This window comes from Mustela nigripes, chromosome 1 (genome assembly GCF_022355385.1).
Source record: "Mustela nigripes isolate SB6536 chromosome 1, MUSNIG.SB6536, whole genome shotgun sequence".
NCBI classification, from domain to species: Eukaryota; Metazoa; Chordata; class Mammalia; order Carnivora; family Mustelidae; genus Mustela; species Mustela nigripes.
This window is the reverse complement of record NC_081557.1, coordinates 6928324-6952126: the sequence shown is the minus strand read 5'-3', so window position 1 is coordinate 6952126 and position 23803 is coordinate 6928324. Positions and strand designations below refer to the sequence as shown.

Here is a 23803-nt window from a genome sequence, read left to right as displayed (position 1 = left end):
AGCCGGGGGTGGGGCCATTTAAAGATCTCGGGGCCGTGGGTGGTGGTAGTCCGAGCGTGGGGACCAAGTAGGTTCCAGTATAGCGGTCTGATACCCCGCGTCACCAGGCTCAGGTCCTCGGGATGAGACGGACTGTGTTTCTCTGACGGACTCTTGTGTACCCCCTCCCCCCCTCGGTGGAGCGGAGACCATGGCCTCTCCTCAGGGCTCCCGGCCTCCGCTGGAATTCGGGGGACCCCTGGGTAATGGGGCAAGGGTGGAATCTGGGGTCAGGCTCAGCGAAGTAGGGTGAACTGCAAACGGCTGCGGGGGAGTGGGGCAGAGGAGCAGGATCTGAGAATGGAAAGCTTTGAAGGGTGTCCAGAGGCAGAGGGATCTGGGGGTTGCGGGGGACTGGGGAGGGGGCTGCAGAGCACCGGATCTGTGGGGGGTTGCACCGAGAGCGGGGGGAGCAAGGGGGCCGGGCTCAAGATGGGGCCGGGCTGAGGGCTGAGAACGGAGTAGGGAAGAGGGCAGTGGGAATGTAGGTGGGGGGCCCTGAGGGGTCCTGGGCAGGGAATGCGGAGGGGGCGGTGGCGGACAGCTGCGGAGCGCACGCCCGACGCGATCGCCCCCGCGTCTCCAGGCGCCGCGGCGCTGATGCTGCTGCTTCCTGCCACCATGTTCCACCTGCTCCTGGTGGCCCGCTCGGGCCCGGCGCGCCTCCTGGGCCCACCCCCCTACCTTCCGGGGCCCGAAGTGCTGTGGAGCCCGCAGATGCTGCTGCTGTGGCTCACTTGGCTAGGCCTTCAGGCGGCTCTCTACCTATTGCCGGCGCGCAAGGTGTGGACTGGGCGGGGGATGGCGGGGGAGGCGGGCTGAGGGAGGGGGTTCACTCTCACCCCTTATCAGAGCCTCTTTGTGCTCACAGGTGGCGGAGGGACAGGAACTGAAGGACAAGAGTCGCCTGCGCTACCCCATTAACGGTGCATGGTCGCGGGGGTGGGGGATGGATCCCCGCGCTGGAGTTGTGCCTGTGGGGGTGGAGCTCTAGACCCAATGGAGAGTAGCCCCCAACCCCGAGCTCCGTTAGATGCCTGTGTTAGGATTTGTGCCCGGGGTAGCCTTGGGGGATTCAGTGTCCCTCTCCACGTCCCTTGTTCTTCCACACCTACCCGCAGCATTTGCTCTTACTCTGCACCAGAGCAGTGGTTGGGGAGACCCCCTGAAAGCTAAGGGCAAGGTCATTGACCTCCTTGGGCTTTGGACTGTGTCTGTGTGTTGCCGGGGCGCGCGCGCGCGCGCGCGCGTGTGTGTGTGTGTGTGTGTGTGTGTGTGTTTGTGAGGGAGGGAGTGGAGGGGAGGGGAAGGGCGCAGGTGTAGAGGCGCAGCCCCCAGGACTCATTGTGTACTGGTTTCAGGCTTCCAGGCCCTGGTGCTGACAGCCCTGTTGGTGGGCTTGGCTGTGTGTGCCGGGCTGCCTCTGGGGGAGCTCCCAGAAATGCTCCTGCCCTTGGCCTTTGCAGCCACCCTCACAGCCTTCATCTTCAGCCTCCTTCTCTATCTGAAGGCTCTGGTGGCCCCTGCCTCAGCCCTGGCGCCTGGGGGGAACTCAGGTGAGAGGGGTCCCAGTAGGGTGCAGATAAAGGCAGATGGGGGGGTGCTCGCTCGCGACTTCAGGCTCCGCTGTTCTCCAGGCAATCCCATCTACGACTTCTTCCTGGGACGGGAGCTCAACCCGCGCATCTGGTCCTTCGACTTCAAATATTTCTGTGAACTGCGGCCTGGCCTCATCGGCTGGGTATGCTGGGCATGGCTATGTGTGCCAGGAGGAGGGGGTGGGGTGGGGAAGCAGTGCTTGGGCAGGGCAGGGCCGGGCCACTATTGCACAGATGAAAACCATTAGTCATTCATCCCACAAATACTGGTTGAGTGCCCTGGACACTACTCTAGGTACAAGGAGACAAAAGAGAAAGAAAGTTATAGGAAAGCAAAACAAAAACAAAACAAAACCCAAAAAACAAAACTCTGTCCTCACGGAGCCTACACTCTAGGAAAAACACACGAAACATAAGTGAAATCTGTACAGCACGGCAGGGGTGCTATGTGCTGGGGAGAAAAAGCACGGAGGGAGTTAGGTGAGCAGGTGCGACTTTAAATAAATCAAGCTCAAACTCTACTTCGAGGACAGGAGAGGCTGAGGCTATGCCACCTGCTGGTCCTAGTGGTGTAGAACTTGAGACTGATCATTGAGACTGATGGATAGCAAGCTGTCCATCACTAGTGGCCTTGAGGACATGCCAACTGTGGTTATGGGTTATAATCACCCATGCTGGACTGTGGTCACAGCTTCCCCAAGGGTCTCTTGGGCAGCGTCCCTCATGTCACCCTGGAGATCAGAGGTGAGATGAGGCCAGGGCCCGCCGTGGATCCGCGCCATGGCCGCTGAGGCCACTTCCCCACGTGCAAGGTGGGATAAAGTGAGAACTTGCTGCGAAGGTTCTGGTGAGGGTTAGAAGTGGTAATGTTAGTGACAGCGCCAACCCAGCGCTACCAGATGGGTTTACTCATGTGTATTTGCTGTGAGCTAAGAACATGCCTCGTGTCAACAAGTCCAACAGCAACGTGAGGCAGGTCCATGATTAACTCCATTTACCACATGGTGTTGCGGGGAAGGAGCCTTTGGAGAGGGAAAGCAACTTGCCCAAATGGGAAAGCGGAGATTTAAAACCAAGCCTGACGTGTCCAGTGGCTTTCTATGTTGCTCTCCCCAAAGGAACATTACAGGTCAAGGCGAGAGCCCATGGGCAGGGAGCCCCTCTGGACGCATCCGTGGCAGTTTTTGCCCCTGGGTAGAGGGGTTGGATTCATTCAGCAAAGGGCCAAGGACTTAGTGGCCGAGAGCCGAGAGAGAGATAAGGGGAAAGGCTGGCCACTACCCCGCTAGGTGCTGCCACCTCCGTGGGGGCGGGCTGGAGACAGACTGCCCTGTCCTCCCTCTCCCACGTCCCCAGGTCCTCATCAACCTGGCCCTGCTGATGCAGGAAGCGGAGCTTCGGGGGACTCCCTCACTGGCCATGTGGCTGGTCAATGGCTTCCAGCTACTCTATGTGGCTGATGCTCTCTGGCACGAGGTGAGGCGGGAGCGGGCGAAGAGGCAGGGAGGGCATTTGAGGACCGCATGGGGACTAAGCGGGTGTGTCGGGGTCCCATCCCTGCAGGAGGCCGTCCTCACCACCATGGACATCACACATGACGGGTTTGGCTTCATGCTGGCCTTTGGGGACCTGGCGTGGGTCCCCTTCACTTACAGCCTGCAGGCCCAGTTCCTGCTCCACCACCCGCGGGCCCTGGGGCTGCCCATGGCCTCCGTCATCTGCCTCATGAATGGTCAGTCAGGACGGGACTCCTCCCCCTTTCATTCATTCCTGCCTTTTCTTCAGCACCCTGTAGATACTAACCCTCAGGTGCTCCTCTAACACAGGGGTGGCGATGGGGGGGGGCGGTGTGGGGGAAGGGCTGGGTCCTAGGTCTCCAGGCGAACGGAGTCTGGGCTGCGGGTGAATGGTCAGGGTCACCTAGAAGGCTCTAAACCTCGACCCTGACCACCTGCCCATGCCTTCCCCAGCTGTTGGTTACTACATCTTCCGGGGAGCCAATTCCCAGAAGAACACCTTCCGGAAGAACCCTTCTGACCCCAGAGTGGCTGGTGAGCTGGGCTGCCAGGAAGCCATGAGCGAAGCAGTGCAGCTGGGCTCCTGCCGGTTCCCCCATCCCACTCCCTGTCTTCCCCCAGGCCTTGAGACCATCCCCACAGCCACGGGGCGACAGCTGCTGGTGTCTGGGTGGTGGGGTATGGTCCGCCATCCCAACTACCTTGGAGACCTCATCATGGCTCTGGCCTGGTCCTTGCCCTGTGGTGAGTGGCTTGGGGGGGGGCACGGAATGGGGACCACACATGAGGGGGACAAAGGTGGTGACCACAGGATGACCCATCTGGGTGTGGAGGTGAGAACAGGGATGTCCCATCCCCTGGCAGAGGGAGGCGTCAGGGAGCTGGGCCTCTATGCCTGGTTGCGAGCCAGCACCGCACTGCAGACCTTCCAAAGGAGCCTGTGTCCCTGTGAGCCATTTGATGGGGAAACCTTTGTGAACTGGGGGGCTGCTGGGCGGTCACAGCCTCCACTTCCCCACAGGAGTGTCCCACCTGCTGCCCTACTTCTACGTCCTCTACTTCACGGCACTGCTGGTGCACCGCGAGGCCCGGGACGAGCAGCAGTGCCTGCGGAAGTACGGCCTGGCCTGGCGTGAGTACTGCCGGCGCGTGCCTTACCGAATCCTGCCCTACGTCTACTGAAGCGGCTCTGCTCACCCGGGCAGGGCAGGTGCCCACCCGTCTGTCAGTGCAGCCAGCACCAGGAGCCTGGGCCCTGTGCCGCTCTGAGCTCCAGCAAGCAGGGACGAACAGTCTCGGACAAGGGCTCTGGAGCAAGAAGAAATGCAGCCAGTGCCCAACAATGGGAGTGGAGGGGCTACTCTTCCTCCTGGATAAACATCTGGAAGCCATGGTACCACTTCCCTCCCTTTCTGGGGCCAGGGTGTTTAAAAATTCGCTGGGTCAGCTCGGATCCAGGACAAGCTGAGAGGTGGCTTTGGGCTGGAGAGTCTAGGGATGCCAGGGGTGGGGGGGTGGGGTGGACAGCAGCTGTGGGTCAGAAGCAGGCACTGCTCACAGGGCAGACCAGTCACAGCTTTATTAAAGACAGGGAGATCCCAGATCAGCCCGGGAGTTCCTCGATGAGAATTCTTGGAGCAGGTGGCAGGGGGCCTCCCCAAAGCCGCTCCAACTCCTCAGTGAGGGCTGCCACCTCCTCTGCCGCCACAGCATGGGCTCGATGGGCCCTGGCACAGTCCAGAGCCAGCGGCATGAGGGCCGTCTCATTTTCATTGGTCCAAGCCAATAGGAACTGGCACTTCTTCCGCGCCCGGTAGAGGCGATCTTGCTCCTCCGTGGCCACGGCCTGCTTCCGGGCCCGGCCTAGGGTCTGTGCCAGGTGCCCCAGTGCTGCCAGCGTGTAGCCCTTCTGGTCTGCTGGGCCTTCGCCCATCAGGATGCGGGCAGCTTCGCGCATGGCGCCCCGTGTGCCCAGGGGCCCGGGAGGATGCTCGCCTGCTTCGAGCACCTGGGCTGCGGCCTGCAGGGCTTCCTCGGCAGAGGCAAAGACCTGCTGCGCACCCAGTGCTCCCGACACGCCGAGCAGCGTGGCACAGAAGTCGGAGACCAGTGCATCGTCGCCGCCGTGATACAAGGCAAGAGTGTGCGCGTAGGCAAACAGCACGTTGGGCAGCTGGAAGCGCACGAGTGGCGAGGGCGGGCTGCGGCTCAGGCTGGCCAGCGTGGGGATCCGGGAGGGCACAGTGGGCGAGCGGGCTTCGGGAGCGTCTTCGAGAAACGGCTCGGCGGCGGCCTCCTTCGCGGGTTCCGGTGGGCTCCTCGCGGGCGTGGGCTCCAGCTCCGCAGGGTCACGGCCCGCGGCATCATCCACCTCTTCCAGAAGCCGCGGCCCGGCCCCGCGGCCCCACCACCACGGCCGCCACGGGGGCAGCAGCCGCCCGGCCTCGCCACGGCTCAGCAGCCGCTCAAAGGCCGCCTTCTCGGCCGGCGCCAGCAGCTCCCAGAGCCTGGTGAGGCCACCTGGCGCCGGGCCAGACTTGAGGCCCGCGTCCTCGGGGTCATCCTCGGTCTCGCGTTGCTGCCGCAGCCGCCGTAGGGCGCCGGCCAGGCGGCTGGGTGAGGCGCTGCGGCCGCGGAGCTCTCCCAGCACCTGGTCCCGGTAGAAGTCTTCGGCGCAGGTGCCGTGCGCCCGGTAGCAGCTCAGCGAGCAGTAGGGCACGTTACAGCGAGGGCAGGTGTAGCGCGCGGGCTGGGCCTCCCCGGCCGGGCAGAAACCGCAAGGCCCGGCCGGCTCCATGGCAACTGGCGCCCCGCGTACTAGCGAACACGCGCAGGCGGCTTCGGACAACTTCCGGTGCTAATCGGTTACTTCCGCCTCCTTGCGAGGCCAACGGAGCGTAAAGCCCCCGAAGCCTTTCGGCAACTTCCGCCCACCCTCGGAAGCCGAGCCCCGCCCCCACTGCCAAATAGCTCTTGAGCAGGCGCAGGAGTGGGTCGGGACGCACGGGTCCCGCCCTGCGCGGGAGGGAGCGAGGGCCGGTGCCCGAGGCCGGTGCTTCGCTGGTACCTGCTCGCCCCCTAGTGGTTCCTTGAAGCACGGTAAAGCGACCTGGCGGAAAAGGATCTTCTCGAAGCACCTCCTCAAAGGCCCCTAAATGCCCCAGGCCTATGGGGGATGTGATGCCTCCCTCCACTGGAAGGGCAGCTATTCTACTAGAGGACACAGACACATAAAGGGGAGTGCAGAAAAAGGGTGAAGATGGACTCCTTGGTCTAGACTCTGTATGTGTGTGTTGGAGGTATTTCCCCTCTTGAGAAGAGAGAAACTTTAACAGGTATCTGAACTCCTGTATGATTTCCCTCCAAATCTATGGTTCGTCCAACTTTAAAGTGCAGAATCCATACTGGGTGCCAGAAACACACTGAGCAGCAAAGAGATGGGGTCTCTGCCCTAATGAAGCTTAGTTTGTAGAGTGGGGGGGCGATAACCCACACAAACCATGCTAGGGCCCCCAGGACTTGGTCCATCACACCCATGAAAAGAGAGCTGTTTCTTTAGTCCCACCCCCAGTAAGTTCTGCCTTCACAATCCCTTGTATTTATCTCCTTATGGATCATCTATTTCCCTCTCAAGATCTGGATGGATTTGAAGACCATCAAGTCCGCTTGTTTTCCACATCCCATTACTACTGGTGGTTTCAGTTACGAGTCCCTTATCTGGTTCCCTTTCTTGCCAGCCATCCAGAGAAACCAGCCAGAGGAAGCACTGGATTGATCACAAGTCAGAACGCATCAGGCCCTTACTTAAACCCTTCCCTATACTTGGTGACTCTCCGTTGCCCTTGGACTCAAAACCGAACTCCTGTTCAGGTCTGACAAAACCACACAGCTTTGCACAGTCTATTCCCAACCTCCCCTCTTTCTTTGCAACACCCTCCTTACCTTGAGACTCTACCGCTTACTTGTTAACTACCTTCCTCACTTAACCCACAAGAATCAAATGTCTAGAAGGGAGGTGACTGACTTTTCCTAAAGATTACTAGAGATAAAAAGAGCCTGTAGGCTTGCACACTTCCTATGTGGCAGGTGACCTAAGACCTTCACATCCTGTATATTCTTCACAACTCTCAAGACATGAGAGCAGAAATTAAGTCATTTTAAGGTTGGAGAGTTGGGAAATAAATGAAGCAAGGACTCAAACTTAAGGCAGTCCAAGTCTAGATACAAGGTCTTCACCTCATGTCATACTGTATTTTAGAGAACCAGCAGGTTTGAAAACCTTCACAAAATGGGTGGGTGCGCGTGTTGCTAGGGGAACTTTGAATGAAGCCCAGAGAATCCACTCCCAGGAACACTACCAACAACCCACCAACCTGAGCTGTGATTTCATGAACGAAGTTAGCTGGACAGGTGGAGCTACAAACAAGGTCACCGTCATGCCAAGGTCATCAGGCAAGGCTTTCTGTGGCAGCCACTTTCAGGGAACAGGCATGGGCAATGAAGTCCCAGTTAAGGTAAAATAAAAGGGCCTACAGCCACCACTGGGCTGACTGCAAACAGATCCACCTCAAAATAGTCTTAAGTCCTAGCTGAGCAACAGGCTGCTTACAACCAGGCACAGGTACTAAAAAAAGTAAAAGTTCCACAAGGTCTCTTAACTCTTCTCCCCTCCCCCTTAACCTCAGGCCCCCCACCACTGCCTCCTGGCAGTCTCTCCTTTACTGTCCTGCCCCCTGCTCTTTTGCTGTATATTCAATAAATTTCATCTCCTTCTGCTTTGGGTGAATTCTCTTTCAGGGCCTGCACCACTGACTTCCCCCCCAATAGGGGTGGCCCAGATTTTCTCAAGTAGGGACATACTGGACCTGTGCCCTGGACTCCACTAAGGCCATAGCTGGTTCTAAGTTTAGGAAAAGTCAGATTGCCCTTCCCTGATATATTTTCTACCCAAATTTCTCTGCTGATGCCTCCATAATCCTCCCACAAGGATTCTTATCTCCTCTGTTCGAAGAACAAGAACAGGGTGCCTGGATGGGTTATTCAGTTAATGTCTTAACTTGGTTTCAGCTCAGATCTTGAGATGGAGCTCTGTGTAGAACCCCATGCTTGGGATGGGGCTGTGTGTGTGTGTGTTTGAGCAAAGATTCTCTACCTCTGCCCTCCCCTGCTCCATTTCAAATAAACCTTAAAAAACAGGGACGCCTGGGTGGCTCAGTTGGTTAAGTTGCTGCCTTGGGCTCAGGTCATGATCCCAGGGTCCTAGGATAAAGTCCTACATCAGGCTCCTTGCTCAGTGGGGAGCCTGCTTCTCTCTCTTCCTCTGCTTGCCGCTCTGCCTGCTTGTGTTCTCTCTGACAAATAAATCTTAAAAAAAACAAAAACAAAAAACCAAACCTTAACAAACAAAAAACAAGGGCGCCTGGGTGGCTCAGTGGGTTAAGCTGCTGCCTTGAGCTCAGGTCATGATCTCAGTGTCCTGCGATCAAGTCCTGCACTGAGCTTTCTGCTCATCGGGGAGCCTGCTTCCTCCTCTCTCTCTGCCTACTTGTGATCTCTGTCAAATAAATAAGTAAAATAAATATTAAAAACAAAAAACCAAAACAGTAAAAAATGATTTGGCAGACTTGTCAAGTTATTTGGATTAGAAAATCTCCAATTTCCATCCAAAGAGTTGCCATCTGGAGTTACCAATTTTCATGGTAACCCTTTTCCTACAGTTTACCACTGCTTCCCCAACCCGAGGCCCGTCTCTTCCAACCTGACAGTGCCAAGAAACCAGAACCAAGCCTCACTGTTCTAATCAACACACCACCAGCCCCAGAAGATACCCGAACAAGTATCTTCCCGAGGCCCTCCCTGTACATTAAGATGAAACAATGAAATAATTGAACTACGTAAGAGGCTTTATTGGGGGAGAGCCAGGATTACAATGGACTTAAGAGTTGGCATTGGGGCCCTTCTTCTTGCCAAAAGTGGGCACAACGTTGACAAAGCGCCGGTTGTACTGCATCCGCCGCTTGGCTCGGCCTGTCTTCTTCTTCTTTTTCTCCTGTTTGGCCACCTGGGAAAAGGGAAGGATCATCAGACCTCCCGGACCATCCCTCAGTCTTACCTCCAGGGAGGGAGAGGGCAAACAGAGGAAAGACCAAAGGTCTTGGCTTAGCTGAAAAACAAACAAACAAAACAAAACCTGCACACAAAACCCAAAAACCCAGAATACGGTCACCTACCTTGGGAGTCTGCCCTCTTACTTTCCCAGCACGGGCCAGAGAACCGTGGACTTTACCTGTGGTGGCAAAGAAGTCAGAACGCAGTTAGGAGAGCAAGAAGGCCCCACCCAGCAGAATCCTTTCTTCCTCAACTCAAGCCTTTAAAAATAAACAGGGACCAACAGGGGCTGCAAAGAAAGGTGCAGAGATATGACCTCTGACCAGGAGTGTTTAGTACAGTACGTTCCAGGGTTTCACTTCAGTATCTTCCAGCCCAACTTTAAACAAGAGCTGAAAAGTACCTTGAGGGATCCAGTCGGACTTGATTTCAGTGAGCGAACAAGGGGCTAATAAGTAATTGAAACAGAACTAGGCTCTAGCTCCGTCTCCCATAGACCTCTTAATGAGGAAGGTAAACAGGAACCACCACCCTGGGGTTAGGACACTGAACCCCACACCCCACACTCCTATTATGAGTTTACCGACATTTCAAAGTACAATGCTCCCCAACTCACCTCCAAGCATGCGGCCGGCTACTTCCAGGGTGGTCAGTGCCTCCACTCCACACTGACCTAGGGTAGCCTCATCCTCCAGGGGCGTGCCCGCCAGGAGCACGACTTGATCTTCAGGAGCGATGCCCTCCAGCGAGGCTACATGAGCCTATGGTAAAATAAGGCTCATCAGCGTCCCCGCGGAGCGAGACTGAAGAACACAAAAGGACGGTGCCCAGGCAGCACCACGCAGCCTTACCTTGATCTGGGCGACCGTCTCCTGGCCGGTCACCTCGAGGGTGTGTAGCTCCTGGGCGCGGACGAAGAGCTGCATGTCGGCGACTGACGAAAGAAAGGCTCGTAAGAGAAGAATGCTCTGGGAGAAAGGGGGTCGGGGGGAGGCAGCGGGCCGGCACCGATCGCGCTGAGATATAGGTGGTCGCGGGATCTCACGTGGGTAAGGCCGGGCCTGCCAGGGAGGTCGGGTGGGGACCGGGAGCTGGCCCTCAGGACACACCCTCTCCCTCTGTCTTTCCCGCGCCCTCTGACTTCGCGGCCCACCTGCTACTAGGCCCTCCAGATCCAGCGGTGGCCCAAATCTTACCTGAACCGCGGGCACCGCAGCCGCTACCGCGAAGATGGAGTCGAGAAAGAGGAAGGAGCAGGGGCGCGCACGTCTACACTGCCTGCTGCGTGTCACGTCACTGCTGGGCGACCGCTAGAGCCTTTGGTTGTTGTACCGCCCACTGCAGTTCTAGCTCCGCCTCTTTACGCTTTGCGCAAGCGTTCTTCCGGTCCCGGGAGCGCGCCCCTGAAGGGGCGGGACCTGGCCGGTTGCGCGCGCAGAAGACCGGTGTACGGGAGAAGTTCAAGATGGCAGCGGCCATGTTCCGCGCTACGCTGAGAGGATGGAGAACCGGCGTCCAGCGGGGCTGTGGGCTACGGCAGCTGGTGAGAACGCTGAGCCTGGAGATGGGGAGGACAGGGCTCTTACTCCTGTAACAGTTACAGGAGTAACACTGTTACTCCTGTAACCCTGGAGCTGAGATACAAGATAGAGACAAGGTGCAAGGCCTGTAGTGCGCCTCGGTGTTTGGGGCTTAGAACCTGATTGGTGGACCATTTGGGTGAGTCAGAACTGGGAGGGGCTGCCCATCGACTCCGGCTAATTTTTTAAAAGGGATACGGTTCCACAGGGTAGTGGTCGGCCCTAGATCATTGACGACAGTAATGAGAACCTAGAGTTCATGATACACAGTCCACTCCAATCTGCTTCCCTTTTCTCGTAACCCCGGGCCTATCAGGACTCCAGGGTATCTTTTGGGAAAAGTGTCCAAAAAGAATCTTCAGGCTGGAGAATGGGAGGACAGTTTGCGGAGAGTTACCTTAGGTAGATGGTTTGTTGATGTCTTAATTTTTCCTACATAGTAAAAGGGGGTAGTAAAATACCTAACTTGTGTCATTGTAAGAATTCAGTCAAAATACCCGTAACACATTTAGTCCATCCATTGCCTGGGGGTGTTTATATGAAGCCAGAATGTTCCAGGTAAGCGAGGGTCACAACGGGTGATTGTGAGTGGGATTATCACGATTGCTGAATGTGCCTAATCCTGAACTAGAATATTTCAGTAGAACGTTTAGAGGAAGCTTTAAAACACTGAAAAAATTCAGTCGGTCAGACTTAGAGTAAATTGCCTTTTTTTTTTTTTTTAAAGATTTTATTTATTTATTTGGGGCGCCTGGGTGGCTCAGTGGGCTAAAGCCTCTGCCTTGGCTCAGGTCATGATCCCAGGGTCCTGAGATCGAGCCTGGCATCGGGTTCTCTGCTCAGTGGGGAGCCTGCATCCCTCCCTCCCTCTCTGCCTACTTGTGATCTCTGTCGAATAAATAAATAAAATCTTTTTTTTTTTTTTAAAGATTTTATTTATTTATTTGACAGAGAGAAATCACAAGTAGTCGGAGAGGCAGGCAGAGAGAGAGAGACACGGAAGCAGGCTCCCTGCTGAGCAGAGAGCCCGATGCGGGACTCGATCCCAGGACCCTGAGATCATGACCTGAGCCGAAGGCAGCGGCTTAACCCACTGAGCCACCCAGGCGCCCCTAAATAAATAAAATCTTAAAAAATAAGATTTTATTTATTTATTTGACAGAGAGAGACACAGCGAGAGAGGGAACACAAGCAGGGGGAGTGGGAGAGGGAGAGGGAGAAACAGACTTCCCGCAGAGCAGGGAGCCTGATGAGGACCCTGGGGTCATGACCTGAGCCAAAGGCAGATGCTTAACGACTGAGCCACCCTGGTGCCTTGACTATGGTTTTTGAGTCACACAGAAATCCTAAGGGGGCAAGTCCTTCAGAGTGCCTGAATTTCTTTTCTACTCTCACCTCTATCCTGGCCGACTGAAGTCTGGGGCTTTTCTGTCTCCAGGCTTTTATTTATGCCGTTTTTTGTACCTGTAGTGCTTCCTTTTTTAACAAGTTCTGCCTCTCCTTTGATGGGTGGGTGTGTAGTGGGTGGGCTCATAGTTGTTTGTTTTTTTTGTTTTTGGCCTCAGAGCCAAACCCAGGAGCCTCCTGATTACCCCAGCTTTGTGGAGTCTGTAGATGAATACCATTTTGTGGAGCGCCTGATACCCCCTACCAGCATCCCAAAGCCACCGAAGCATGAACACTATCCCACTCCCAGTGGTTGGCAGCCACCCAGAGGTGAGCTGGGCGATCGGGATGGCTTGAGGTTTATAGGGGGAAAACTTCCTCTCCCTACTGGTCTACCTCCCCAGTTGAGGCTCTGGATTCCCCAGTGGGTTCAGGACTCGTGTTGAGGTGTCTCAGGGCTTAGCATCTGCCTCGTGTTCAAGGAAGGGCCTGGGAAAGCAGCGCTGTTTTACTAGTACCCATCCATCCACACTGTCGGGATGAAGTCTTCCCATTCTGGAGAAGTGAAGCATAGAGAGAAGACCTGAAAGCTGGAACCCCCACTCCCACCCCAGTGGGCCTCGTACCATCTTTGAGAACACAGCTTGGTTGTTGGGCATTTCTGGGTTCAGATTTGACTTTGCTGTTCATTGCCAGTGTGGTCACGAGTTAGTCACTTAGCTTCTCCCATATGGAGTTTCAGCAAGATGGCGATAATCTGCTTGGTACATAAAACACTTAATACAGAGCCCAGCATGTGGTAGGTAGGTGTTCAGTGCTGTAAATCCCCGTTTCTTTGTGTCAGAGATTGCTACTAACCTCCCTGACCCAGGGGAGAAGTGCAAGGATTGGCCCCAGATGGGGATCTAAAGATATAGGGAGGCATGGCCCTAATTTTGTTTCTTCTTGAGCATCTTCTACTGCCACGCCCTGTGCTAGGCCTAGGAGGTTATCAGGGTGAAGCAGCTGGTCTTGGCTTCAATTTAGGGAAAGAGCAGGTGTTCTGACCTGAAATCGAGGTGGCTTTACCATCGGGTGCACTGAAGGGCATGAGCTGAGGGGGCATAAAGCCTGGGGAGGTCTGGCTTCTCACTGTTCTTGCATGTAATAGACCCCCCACCCGACCTGCCCTACTTGGTGCGGCGCTCTCGAATGCACAACATCCCTGTCTACAAGGACATCACACATGGCAACCGCCAGATGACTGTCATCCGGAAGGTGGAGGGGGACATCTGGGTAAGTGAGGACATGGGTCAGGGGCTGATACTAACCCTTTCGGGACCGGAGGGATGGGAGTCTTATAAGGGGATGGTCTGACCAGGCTTGATGTGTGGTCTTCCCTCTCCCTCCTCAGGCCCTGCAGAAAGATGTGGAAGATTTTCTGAGTCCACTGCTGGGGAAGACACCGGTCACCCAGGTCAATGAGGTGACAGGTACCCTGCGCATCAAGGGCTACTTTGACCAGCAGCTCAAAGCCTGGCTCCTGGAGAAGGGCTTCTGAGGGCCAGCTGAGCAGCCTGCATGATAGCATTCCCCCAAGACTAGAGTCTGGGGGGTCTCGGGAGGAGTGGGGTGACTGTTGGAGCAACTAGGACAGGAGGTATAAATGCCAGGGCTAAGAGCTTGGGCAGGGCGCAGTCAGGGCTAAAGGGCTTCAGAGCAGGCCTCGCTCACTTTAGGGGGAATGTGACCCTCTCCACAGATGCCCGGGCGGGGAGGGCTGCCTGCCAGTGGGGACCCTGCCTCCGGTGGAGCTCACTGGGCTCACTGTTCAGATTCTGGAGGTTGTTGACCGGTGGAAGTAACAGCCCAACCCAGTTGAGGGGCGGGTAGTGCAGAGCAGACCCACTGAGTATGTGTCTTCCTTGGCCTTCACACGCTCACTGCTGCAGACGTTCTCAAGCCCTTGCTCTGGGCCAGACTTGGTTTGGTGGCGGCTGTGGAGAACACACAGGACTCGGGCGTGGTTCCTGGAGGTCTTCAGTTCCACGGGGCATAGGCATAGAGGGCCCTGGTCAGCCCCTGAACTCGTTCCTTTCACCCACGGAGAAGTAGAAGGCCCCTCGCCTGGGCTCCATTCTTGGGAGAGTTGGGCCTGACTGCATCTCCAGCTCCGCGATGCTGAGTGATTAGCTTGAATTGGTGCCTCCACAAGGGGGTGCTCGGGAGCTCCCAGCAGTCGGGCAGAGCCAGCCTGCCTTCCCTGGGGGCCTGGTATCGAGGCTAGACAGAGGCTTCGCAGGAAGATGCTGGCCTTTTGCCCCTGCCATCCTGACCCACGCCCCCAGCCCGTGAACCTTCACAGTTGCCCCATCTAGGGACCTACAAAGGTCATAGGCCTGAGTTCCCACCCTCAAAGCCTGGCTCCCCTACTTAGCCTCGAAGGCAGGGAACTGAACTTCTTGGGGGCTCAGTTTCTTCATATGGCAAATGGGGGTAGCTCCAGAACAGTGAATGTCTTGTCTGACGAAACCCACGGCCCTGGGGATTCTCAAGTCGACAGCCCGAGCAAGCAGCAGCAGCCTGGCTTGCTGTTCCTGTGACACCCAGCTCCACCAGTCACTAAGGCGAGTCTTTATTTGGCTGTATATACAATTTAAGCTATTAAAATTTGTACAATATTTACAAATTAAATAATCATCTGAAACGGTCTCCAGCAACTCTTGTAACACAGAACCGAGGGGAAAATAAAGACAAGGGCAGGTGGGCCTCAGCTCCTGTGGTCCCTACCTGGCCCAGTGCCTTTTCTAAACTGGAAAGACCAGGAGCCAGACACTCCTGCTCCTCTTTCCTAGGGTCAAGCATTCAAGTTCAAAGACAAAATTTAAGCCAAAAGACAACAGCAAGGAAGTAGTTCCAATTCTTCTGAACCCGAGACATTCTGTAAGTCAAGAAGTGGCCTTCCACAGATTCTGGGGCTCGCAGTGGTTCAGGAGCAGACGCACGGGCCCTCAGCCTGGCGCAAGGCTGGGCAGTGGTTGCTGGGTGAGACCAGGAATGGTCTCACTTGATAGACAGACCTCAGGGAGAAAGGGCCCTGGGGAGAGGGGCAGGGCACCTCAGTGCTGCCCCCCTGCTCCTCCAGCCCAAGGCAGGCCTCTCCCTGAGCTGGGCGGTTGCCAGTAAGACACGGAAACACCACAGGGCACGAGTGACACAGCCACCATCACAAAGGGCCTCTAGGGAGTTTAGCGTAAGAAAAGGGACAGCAGTACCAATCTTGGTGGGTGGCCCAGGGAGCAAGTTCCTGGCCTGCCTCCAGGCCCTTAAGTTCACACATGGGATCGGGGCGCTAATACTGTTTAGCACGAAAGCGACTTCACAAACACACACACACACACACACACACACACACACAGGTGGGCCTTGGAGGGGCTGCCCCTTCTCCCAGAGAGAGCTTCTCTGAGACTGCCTTCCTGCCTTCACGGCCCCAGCAGAACAGGCTGAAGGGTGGGGGAGGGAGGCTGGAATGGACCCGAGATCCCCAAGGCTGCCCGGGACTGGAAGGGCTGGAGTCAACTGGGGCCTCAGGCGTCTTTCCACTTGGCCTAGGGGATGCCTCCTCCTTTCTCTCAGAGCTGGGGGTCGGTACTCCCTGGTGCACACGGAGAGGGAGCGGGCACTTGGTGGCGGGACGTGTTACATTAGGGCCGCCCGAGAGAGGGGAGGCAGGGGAGGGCCGGGGTAATGTCAGTGGGCGACGGGGGACTCCAGCTTCTGCAGGCGGCGGCGGCGGAGCTCTGCTGCATCAGGCTCCCCGTCCTCAGGCAGCTCCTCCGTGCCCAGTGACTCAGGAGCTGCGGACAGAGTTCAGAAGTGGAACCCAGAGAAGTTCCTTCCCCACTCCCCAGCCCAACCCCCAGGCTGACCGAGACTACCTGGAGGCTTTTCAGGCTCAGGGGCTGGTGGGGAGGCCCCAGGGGAGGGGGTGGTGGTCTCAGAGCTGGGGATGCTGGTGGGGGAGGCAGCAGTGACCACCGCAGGGGCCGTCTCCTCAGTGGGGCTGACTGAGGCAGCAGGTCGGGGGGGCCTGGGAAGAGAAGGAGGAAGGGGCAGGTGAGGCCTTGACATCCTGGCACGACTGGGCAGATTTGTCTGCCCCTTATGAGCCCTGCAGGGTAGCATCAGCGCTGAGGGACGTCTGAGGCCCAAGGGAACAGCAGACACAGGCGAGCACATGCTGTGGGAGTCCTCGTGGGCCCACACCGCAGATGTGCCATAAGCCACCTGCCGGCGAGCACTGGTGGTAGCCTTGTTCGCTCTGAGACTGCGGGGTGCCAGGCTCCAAGGGACACCCGCAGACTTTCCCCTGAATAAAACCCCACTCAAATCTCTGACTCCAGTGCCCCGCCAGGCCTGTGCCATCACCCCCACGTGCTGGGCTCTCTGCACGTGACCTGTGGGTGGGACTTATTCAAATAAGGCGAGAGTGGTCTCGGGGCAAGCGAGTGGTGGGACCAGGACCTGAACTTAGGACAGGCTGGTTCTAGGGGCCTTTATATTTGCTGACTCAGATCAGGGCCACTGGTTCTCAGGCACAGGGTCACCACTTGGGAGAAGGGCCCCGTGATGAACGAAAGCACTGAGAATTAGGAGTCGTCCGATTTTAGAAAAACCTGAAGGAGCGGGATTTGAAGTCCACGCTCTACTAACCGTCAGCCCTCCTGAGACCCAGGCAGGCCTTCTGCAGCAAGAGGACAGAGGCCTCGAGAACCTGGAGCTCCTGGTCTGCCTACAGATAGGTGGGCCGAGGCAACCCCGGCCGGGGGCCCTCCGTGGGGACCGCAGACGTACCCCAGGGAGGCGAGCACGGTGAGGTACTGGTTGATCTGCAGCATCGCGGCGTCCAGCAGCGTGTGGATGTTGCGCAGGCTCTGCAGCCGGGCCTCCAGGTGCTGCCGCTCGTGGCCTTCCAGGGCCCGCAGCTCCTCCGGGGTCAGCCCGGCAAAGCCCGCGGGGGGCACGGGCATGGGGGGGAAGGCTGGAGAGAGGCCGAGGCTCAGCCTGGGTCCCACCGACACCTCCTCCCCATCAACCCCGCCAGCGGCTCGGCTTACCAAAAGGTGGAGGCAGCGGCACGCCCATCCAGGGGGGAGGGAAGGGGAAGCCTGGGGCGGGGCCGGCTTCAGGGGCGGGGGCGGAGCCAGGGGCTGGGGCCGGGGCCGCAGCAGCCCCTGTGGTTGTGGCGGCTCCACTGGGCCGAGGAAGGGCTGCTGAAGGGTAAGAACAGTTTGGAGAGTGTTAAGAGGCCTCCGCTTCCATTCCTCCCACCCCTTGGCTGTCGCAGTCCCGGAGAAACTCACCTGCACTGGTGGATGGAGGGGCCCCGGCCTCTCCCGAGCTGGGGGGAGGTGGGACAGGTGGGAAGGGGCCCATCGGGGGCCACAGCGGGAACATGCCTGGAGGAAAGGGAGGCAGGAGGCCCTGGGGGACTGCAGAGAGAGAACAGGGTAGTGGGAAAAGATCCAAGTGAGACAGATGCAAGTCACACCCAAGGGGCTGGGTGTTAGGAACCCCGTCTTTGCTCCCAAGGGCCCGTCTGAACTCAGCACTGATGATCCATGACTACCAGCCATTTGATGTCTCTTCCTATGACCCCCTTCCCTGCCCAGACTGAGCTCCTCGAGGACAGGGAGTCTGATTCACCTCGTGTTTCCCATACCCAGCTCAGAACAGGGTGTGCTGAATGGCCAGATGAGGGGGCCACTCACAGTTGGGGGGCTGCGGCAGGAGTGGTGGGGGGTGAGCGGCCGGCTGTGGCCCCTGCTCAGCAGGCTCCGGGGGCGCAGGTGACTGGGTCGGCAGTGATGCGCGGAGAACGTCCATGCGGCAGGTGGGGCAGGTCTGCTGCCGCTGGAACCAGGAGCGCAGGCAGCTAAGGGCATGAAGACAAGGCGATGGTCTGCAGATCCCCGGGGGGGCAGCCTTCCAGAGCCTTCCAGAGCCTCTCCCCCAATGTCCGGCTCCCTGGGCACCGCCCCCCCACCTGGTGTGGAAAATGTGGTTGCAGGGCAATCTCTTGGCCCCCGTCACCATCTCTTCTCGGCAGATGATGCAGACGTTGTCCATTGCCTGGAGTTCCTCTGGGGTGGCATCTGGATACCTAGTGAGGACAGGCCAAGGCTAGGTCAAGACCAGAGGGGGAGTCGGGGGAACCAGGGGCAGAGCTCGGGACGGCAGCCGTCCAGCCCACTTACAGTGTGTTCATGTTACGGATGGCGCGGCGGGACATGATGGCATCCGTCACAGCCTTCTTGAACTGCCTGCAAGACCACGTGCGGTGAGCGCTGGGTGAAGGGGGGAGGATCAGGTGTGGGACCGGTAGGGGAGGGCTGGGCTGGGCTTACCTCATGGCCAGGTACATGGGCCGGATGGCAAAGAGAGGGAAGGTGTGCACCTTGATCATGATAGTCATGAAAGCCATGTACAGCAAAACCTTGATGAAGCCTGGGGGCAAGGAGAAGTGCAGAGAGCAGCAGTCACAGGGCCTGGGAGGCAGGGCCGGGGACGCTGGTTCCGGTCCAGGAGGCCCAGGCTCTTCTCACCTGTGAACAGCTCCGTGTAGAGCATGTACACGGCCTTATTGTCCCAGGGGTTCTCGCTCTGGAGGTCCACGGAGTGCAGGACGTACTTGATGAAGATGGTGAGGACCATAGTCATCAGGATGGCGTACTGCGGGAGGAGGGGGCGGGGACGTCAGCACACGGCGCCCCCTGGCGGCAGCCACACACGGCTGGGGCCGGGCGTCTGCAGGGCAGAGCGCAGCGATGGGCAGGGACGCGTCACCCGTCAGCTCCTCCACTCCCCGGCTGCTGGGACTTCTGGTGACTCACCAGACCTCTCCAACCCTGGCAGCCTGTCTGTTCAATGACAGAATTAACTGTCCCTTTCTTTTCTTTTCTTTCCTAAGATTTTATTCATTTATTTGGCAGAGATCACAAGTAGACAGAGAAGCGGGCAGAGAGAGAGGGGGAAGCAGGCTCTCCACTGAGCAGAGAGGCCGAAGCGATGCGGGGCTCGTTCCCAGCAGCCTGGGACCATGACCCGAGCCGAAGGCAAAGGCTTTAACCCACTGAGCCACCCAGGCGCCCCCTTAACTGTCTCTTTCTAACGACATTCCTTTGCCGACGAAAAGCCACAGGTTGAGTGCTCGGCACAGGGTCTAGCGTCCAAGTGAGCGCTCAACCAGTGGGAATGTTGGCACCGAGCACCCCTCCTCACCCCGCTGTTCGTCAAGCTCATTCCTGCGGTGGGCAGTAGCCCACTCCTCGGGCCACAACGTCCAGAAGGCCCTCCCAGGGCGCCAGGTTGGAGCTGCTCCTCCCCATGCGCCTCCCTCCACGCTTTCCTGCTCTCCTGGGTGTGCGTGTGTACAAGGCAAGAGCTGATGCTGACTGACGGCAAGCCCGGCCCCAGAACAGGTGCTCGGGAGGGGTCTGTTGGGTTATTCGAGGCACGTTCGGTGCTACCTCCGGCAGTTTTACCTCAAAGCCAAACACCAGCTGCACAGAGGCCCCGCGGGTCAGGATGCTGTGATAGGCGTGGCTGACGAAGAGGAAGTCCAGGGTACCAAGGAGGAACATGAGGGCTGTGGGGACCCCCCCAAATGGGGGATTGGTGGGGTCAGCACCGGGCCTGATGGCCACCTCCTCCTTCAACACCCCACCCTCCGGCCCACCATGGCCCTAGCCATCTAGTCAGGCGCCACACTCCACTGACCCCAGCCCCCTGGGAACTGCAGTTTTGCCTAGGAGGGTATTAGAGCGGCCCGAGCTCCAGGTGAGGAGGCCAAGGGCTTCGGGGCTGGGCAGCTGAGGAGCCCTGGGGTGGAACAGGACAGAGGTGATGCAAATTAACTTCCAAATTTATCTTTCCTGTACAGCTGTGGGTCAAGGGGGATGCCTGTGCTCTAGGGTACACGACCACGGTTAGTGACTTGTCGTGTTCCGATCGTCCACAGAGCCTCTCGTCCCTCCAGCTCCCTCCTCGTCCCTCCCAGGGATCTCACTCACAGACAATGCGGCAGTGAAAGAGCCAGGAGATGTTGGGGCTGCGTTCCATCTGAGGCAGAGCAGAAAAGGGGCCCATCAGGAAGGCCGGGGCTTACCCCACATCCCCAAGCCGGACTTCACTGCCCAAGCCCACCCACCAAGCCAATCCCTGGCTCCCATCTGCTCCGGAGAACGCCCTCAACCCAACTCACAAAGTCCACACGGTCCTCAGCCAGCCAGTGAAAACACTTGAGGAAGAGAAGGAGGGTGAAGAGTGCAACAAAGCGGGGGCTGAAGTCGTCCCGAAACACGGTGAAGGCCAGACAAGTCTCAGTGACAGCATACCAGGAACGTTCCAGAAGGTGCTGGGGGGTGGACAAGGAATGATGAGGACCTCAAGACACTCTGCTTGTCCAGCTCCCTGCCCCTCGCTTTTGGAGTCAAGAACATCTTACCTCCATCTCTGCTGCCCTCAGCTGTCCAAAGAACACCTTGCCCATCACTTTGCCCAAGAGAAAGACAAGGACAAAGGCCTGGATGTAGAGGACCTAGGAGTGAGAATAAGCTATGGTTTGAGGTCACTTTCTGCTCTGCTATGTCTGGGGCTCCTCATTTGGGAACCTCCCCCAATGTCCCCATCCCAATTAATTAAAAGGCAGGCAGCTAGTGGGCTACTTGGCCTTTCTCCCACTTACCTGACCTCTAACTCCGCCCCCCGCCCCCTCAAGCGGACTCCGCCTCCCCGCCCAGGGAGATTCCCCCTACCCTGAGCCCTGAACTCACTGCCATACTGGGGCTGGACTTGGTCAAGTACACCACAGTGGGGTAGAACTGGTGCTTGAGGTAGTAGGCATGAGCCACCACGGCCCCGGTCAGCGCCAGGCTGGCCGCCATCATCACTGCGGTGCGGAACATTGCCCTGGCCTGGAGACCTGCGTGGGGAAAGGGAAGGAATCACCTGTGTGATGCGTACACCGTGCAAACCCAGCCCCCCGCCCGACACGCAGTGTCACCAAATAGGAGTGGGGAAAAAAAAACCCCAAACCCGCCTCGCCTCACCCTCACAATCATGACGCCAAGAACAGCATACGCGCCCCTATTTTACAAATAAGAAAATGGAGGCTCAAGGGGGGTTAAGCGAGCCCACTGACGCAAGGTCTGGAGCCTGGGTCAGTCTTGTTTCAAATCTAGGGTTTTCCACGCCGCCTGCCAAGCCGCCGCCTCTAGGGAGGCACGAGGAAAAGCAAACGTGCTGCAGGAGAGGGAACCGCTACCACGGCCTCTAAAGTGAAGATGATGGGGAGGATGCACACGCAGAAACCTCCAGAAGCAGGAAAGTGCCGCCTGGATCGGGAGAAGCCAGGCGCTGGGGGGCGCAGGTGGGCAGGCGACAGCGCCGGTGACAGCTCGGGCAGGGTGGGCAGCGGCCACGCGCGCCCCGCGGGAGCGGGCAGGATACGTCAGCCTGGAACCCTGGCGTCCCCCCCCCCCAACCCCCGGGGCAGTGTCCACTCGGGGGCAGCGGAGAAACGGCCGATCGCCGGGATGCAGCGGCGACACGGAGAGGGACCCGGGACGCCCCCGCACCTGTGATCGCCAGGAGCAGCGAGCGTCGCAGGCGGGGCCCGGCCTCTGAAGAGCGGCCGCGCGGGCGCCTGAGGTCCACCACCAGCTGACAAGCCGCGAGCGGGGCTCAGGGGGCGCGCCGACCCCGGAGCCCTCAAGGGGAGGGCCCAGGTCCCGACTCCCAACCACAACCCGGGCCCGACCCCGGCCGACTCACCAGGAGCCCAGCGCCGCGAGCCCGCTCGATCCCCGCAACTGCGGAGGCGGCTCCCGTTAACAACACTGCCCACCCCCTGCGAGCCGGAACTTCGGGAGTGAGACACCTCACTTCCGGCGTGGCGCCGAGTGGGTCGTACCAAGTGCACCCTTCCGTTGGCCGCACCGCGCACCCTCCGTGGGGCCGACAGCGGTGGCCCCACCACTGTACCCAGGCGTCGCGCCCACGGCCGGAGCAAGAGGTGCGAGAGGTGGTCGCAGCGGAATAGGGTAGCCCGGCAGGTGGCTGGAGTCCCCCCGACTATTAGTCCCAGATGGTATCGTCTCCGTCTCTGAGCGGACTCAGCCTAGAGGAGGACTCGGGCTCTCAGGGAGGGGAGGAAGGTGGGGCTTTGTGCGGGCCGTACCATTTTGTGGGGGGGGAGTGTGCCAGGGACCGACATTACGGGATTAAGAGAAATAAAATGTCTTAGAGAAATAAAATGTCTTAGAGTCTCACTCCAGAAGATTTCACAGCAAATCAGATGCTTTCCTGGAGAACTAGGTTCAGAAAAGAAAAATTTGCTCCTTCATGATCACCCCCAAATTGTGTGGGAGTGTGTTGGGTCCCCGTGGCTGCTGCTAATTGGCCGAGATAGAGTTACGCGGACCAATAAGAAAAAGGAAAGAGACTGGCCGGCCTATGGAGAGAGCGTAGCAGGTGAGCGGTTGCTAGGCGCTAAAGGCAGCGTTGCCTAGGTCTAGGTCCGAGCCCCGTGGGCGGACAGCTGGCTGGGAGGGGTGGGGTGCAGGGGGGTACAGTCCGTGGGCGGGTGATCTGTGTCTGCCCAAGGGGAACGTTTGCTGCGCCACAAAAGAGAGGCGCAAGCTGTTGTCTCTAGGACTAAGAAGGCAGATCTTTAACACCGGCTGATTTGGAATAGTGTTCTATGCAAAGGGCTCGACTTCAGTTTCCCTGTGCCTACAGCTCTGCCTTGTATTGTCCGCTCCCCGGCCATAACCGCAGCTACAACAGGTCTTGAGCTGCGCATTATTTCAGTTTGTGTCTCAATCGCAGCCAAACCAGTCTGCTCATTGACAGAATGAAGCCAGTACACCCAATTTGTATCTTGCATTTCTTCCGTCTTGGGTAGCAATCAGTCACCAAAGCGTATGGGCTACGAGGTGCCATTCTCATTTTGTACGTGGATTAATGGAGGTTCAGAGGTTTAACAAGACCTGTTCCTGGATTGGCGTTGGGTCTGTCTGACGCTAAATTCCCATCCTGTTGGCCTCAGCCACCTTCATCACCTCCTGAATTGGCCTGACAAGTTTAGCCTGTAATCTGTTACAGAGTTGGCTCCCCGACAAGGCCATGTGTTACTTTCTAGTGACTGCATCCAGCGGTCAACTTTCCCTTCTTGCCTGACTCGACCTCTCTCCCAAGAAGTCTCATACCTGAGATTCTGTGATCCCACAGGCCTCTGCTTTTCTTCCTGGCTGTGCATCCTCTCCTCTGTCTGTCCTATCTCGTCTGTCCTAGATATTGGTGTCCATATTGGTCCCTTCTGTTTGTTTTCTCTGCATAATGCCCTCTGCTCCTGTGGACTCCATACTCCCACCCAGGTGCTGATGACTCCCAGGTCTGGTCTCCAGCTGAAATATCTTTTTTTTTTTTTTTTTTTTAATTTTAGTGTTCGTAGTCCTCCACCCCTGCCCTGGCTTCAGAAACCTGGGCATCTTGTTCATCCTCTCCCTTTCCCATCTGTCCCCACACCCAAACT

At 57.8% G+C, this 23803-nt stretch overlaps 5 protein-coding genes across 8 annotated transcripts; 2 read left to right on the top strand and 3 right to left on the bottom strand.

The window, feature by feature from the left end:
* The first annotated feature begins 14 nt into the window (after positions 1-14).
* TM7SF2 (transmembrane 7 superfamily member 2) lies at positions 15-4424 on the top strand. Its single transcript, XM_059401778.1, has 10 exons — positions 15-242; positions 626-822; positions 911-965; positions 1401-1595; positions 1677-1780; positions 2994-3113; positions 3201-3369; positions 3608-3688; positions 3776-3898; positions 4176-4424. The coding sequence occupies exons 1-10, from the start codon at positions 191-193 to the stop codon at positions 4334-4336; spliced, it is 1257 nt and encodes a 418-aa protein (XP_059257761.1). The 5' UTR covers positions 15-190; the 3' UTR covers positions 4337-4424.
* Positions 4425-4708: 284 nt separating this feature from the next.
* On the bottom strand, positions 4709-8406 carry ZNHIT2 (zinc finger HIT-type containing 2). Its single transcript, XM_059401790.1, has one exon. The coding sequence runs from the start codon at positions 5949-5951 to the stop codon at positions 4758-4760; it is 1194 nt and encodes a 397-aa protein (XP_059257773.1). The 5' UTR covers positions 5952-8406; the 3' UTR covers positions 4709-4757.
* A 630-nt stretch (positions 8407-9036) lies between these two features.
* Positions 9037-10566, bottom strand: FAU (FAU ubiquitin like and ribosomal protein S30 fusion). The gene is made up of 5 exons (XM_059401818.1): positions 10459-10566; positions 10114-10196; positions 9879-10023; positions 9385-9440; positions 9037-9215 (listed from the first exon to the last, which is right to left on the bottom strand). The coding sequence occupies exons 2-5, from the start codon at positions 10186-10188 to the stop codon at positions 9090-9092; spliced, it is 402 nt and encodes a 133-aa protein (XP_059257801.1). The 5' UTR covers positions 10189-10196; positions 10459-10566; the 3' UTR covers positions 9037-9089.
* Positions 10567-10662: 96 nt separating this feature from the next.
* On the top strand, positions 10663-14918 carry MRPL49 (mitochondrial ribosomal protein L49). The gene is made up of 4 exons (XM_059401805.1): positions 10663-10805; positions 12408-12558; positions 13379-13503; positions 13622-14918. The coding sequence occupies exons 1-4, from the start codon at positions 10728-10730 to the stop codon at positions 13766-13768; spliced, it is 501 nt and encodes a 166-aa protein (XP_059257788.1). The 5' UTR covers positions 10663-10727; the 3' UTR covers positions 13769-14918.
* Positions 14819-22364, bottom strand: SYVN1 (synoviolin 1). Of its 4 annotated transcripts, none has more exons than XM_059401760.1 (16): positions 22042-22356; positions 21042-21190; positions 20714-20806; positions 20471-20623; positions 20280-20328; positions 19752-19855; positions 18813-18939; positions 18615-18714; positions 18465-18530; positions 18254-18370; positions 17979-18142; positions 17571-17699; positions 17325-17477; positions 17062-17248; positions 16146-16297; positions 14819-16064 (listed from the first exon to the last, which is right to left on the bottom strand). In XM_059401760.1, exons 2-16 carry the CDS (start codon positions 21171-21173, stop codon positions 15958-15960), a joined length of 1833 nt encoding a protein of 610 aa, XP_059257743.1. In that variant the 5' UTR covers positions 21174-21190; positions 22042-22356; the 3' UTR covers positions 14819-15957. The 4 variants fall into 4 exon arrangements, with proteins under 4 accessions (XP_059257743.1, XP_059257726.1, XP_059257736.1 ...); XM_059401743.1 differs by having other exon boundaries at positions 17325-17480; positions 22042-22354; XM_059401753.1 differs by lacking the exon at positions 22042-22356 and adding an exon at positions 21846-22035 and having other exon boundaries at positions 17325-17480.
* Between the last annotated feature and the right edge of the window lie 1439 nt (positions 22365-23803).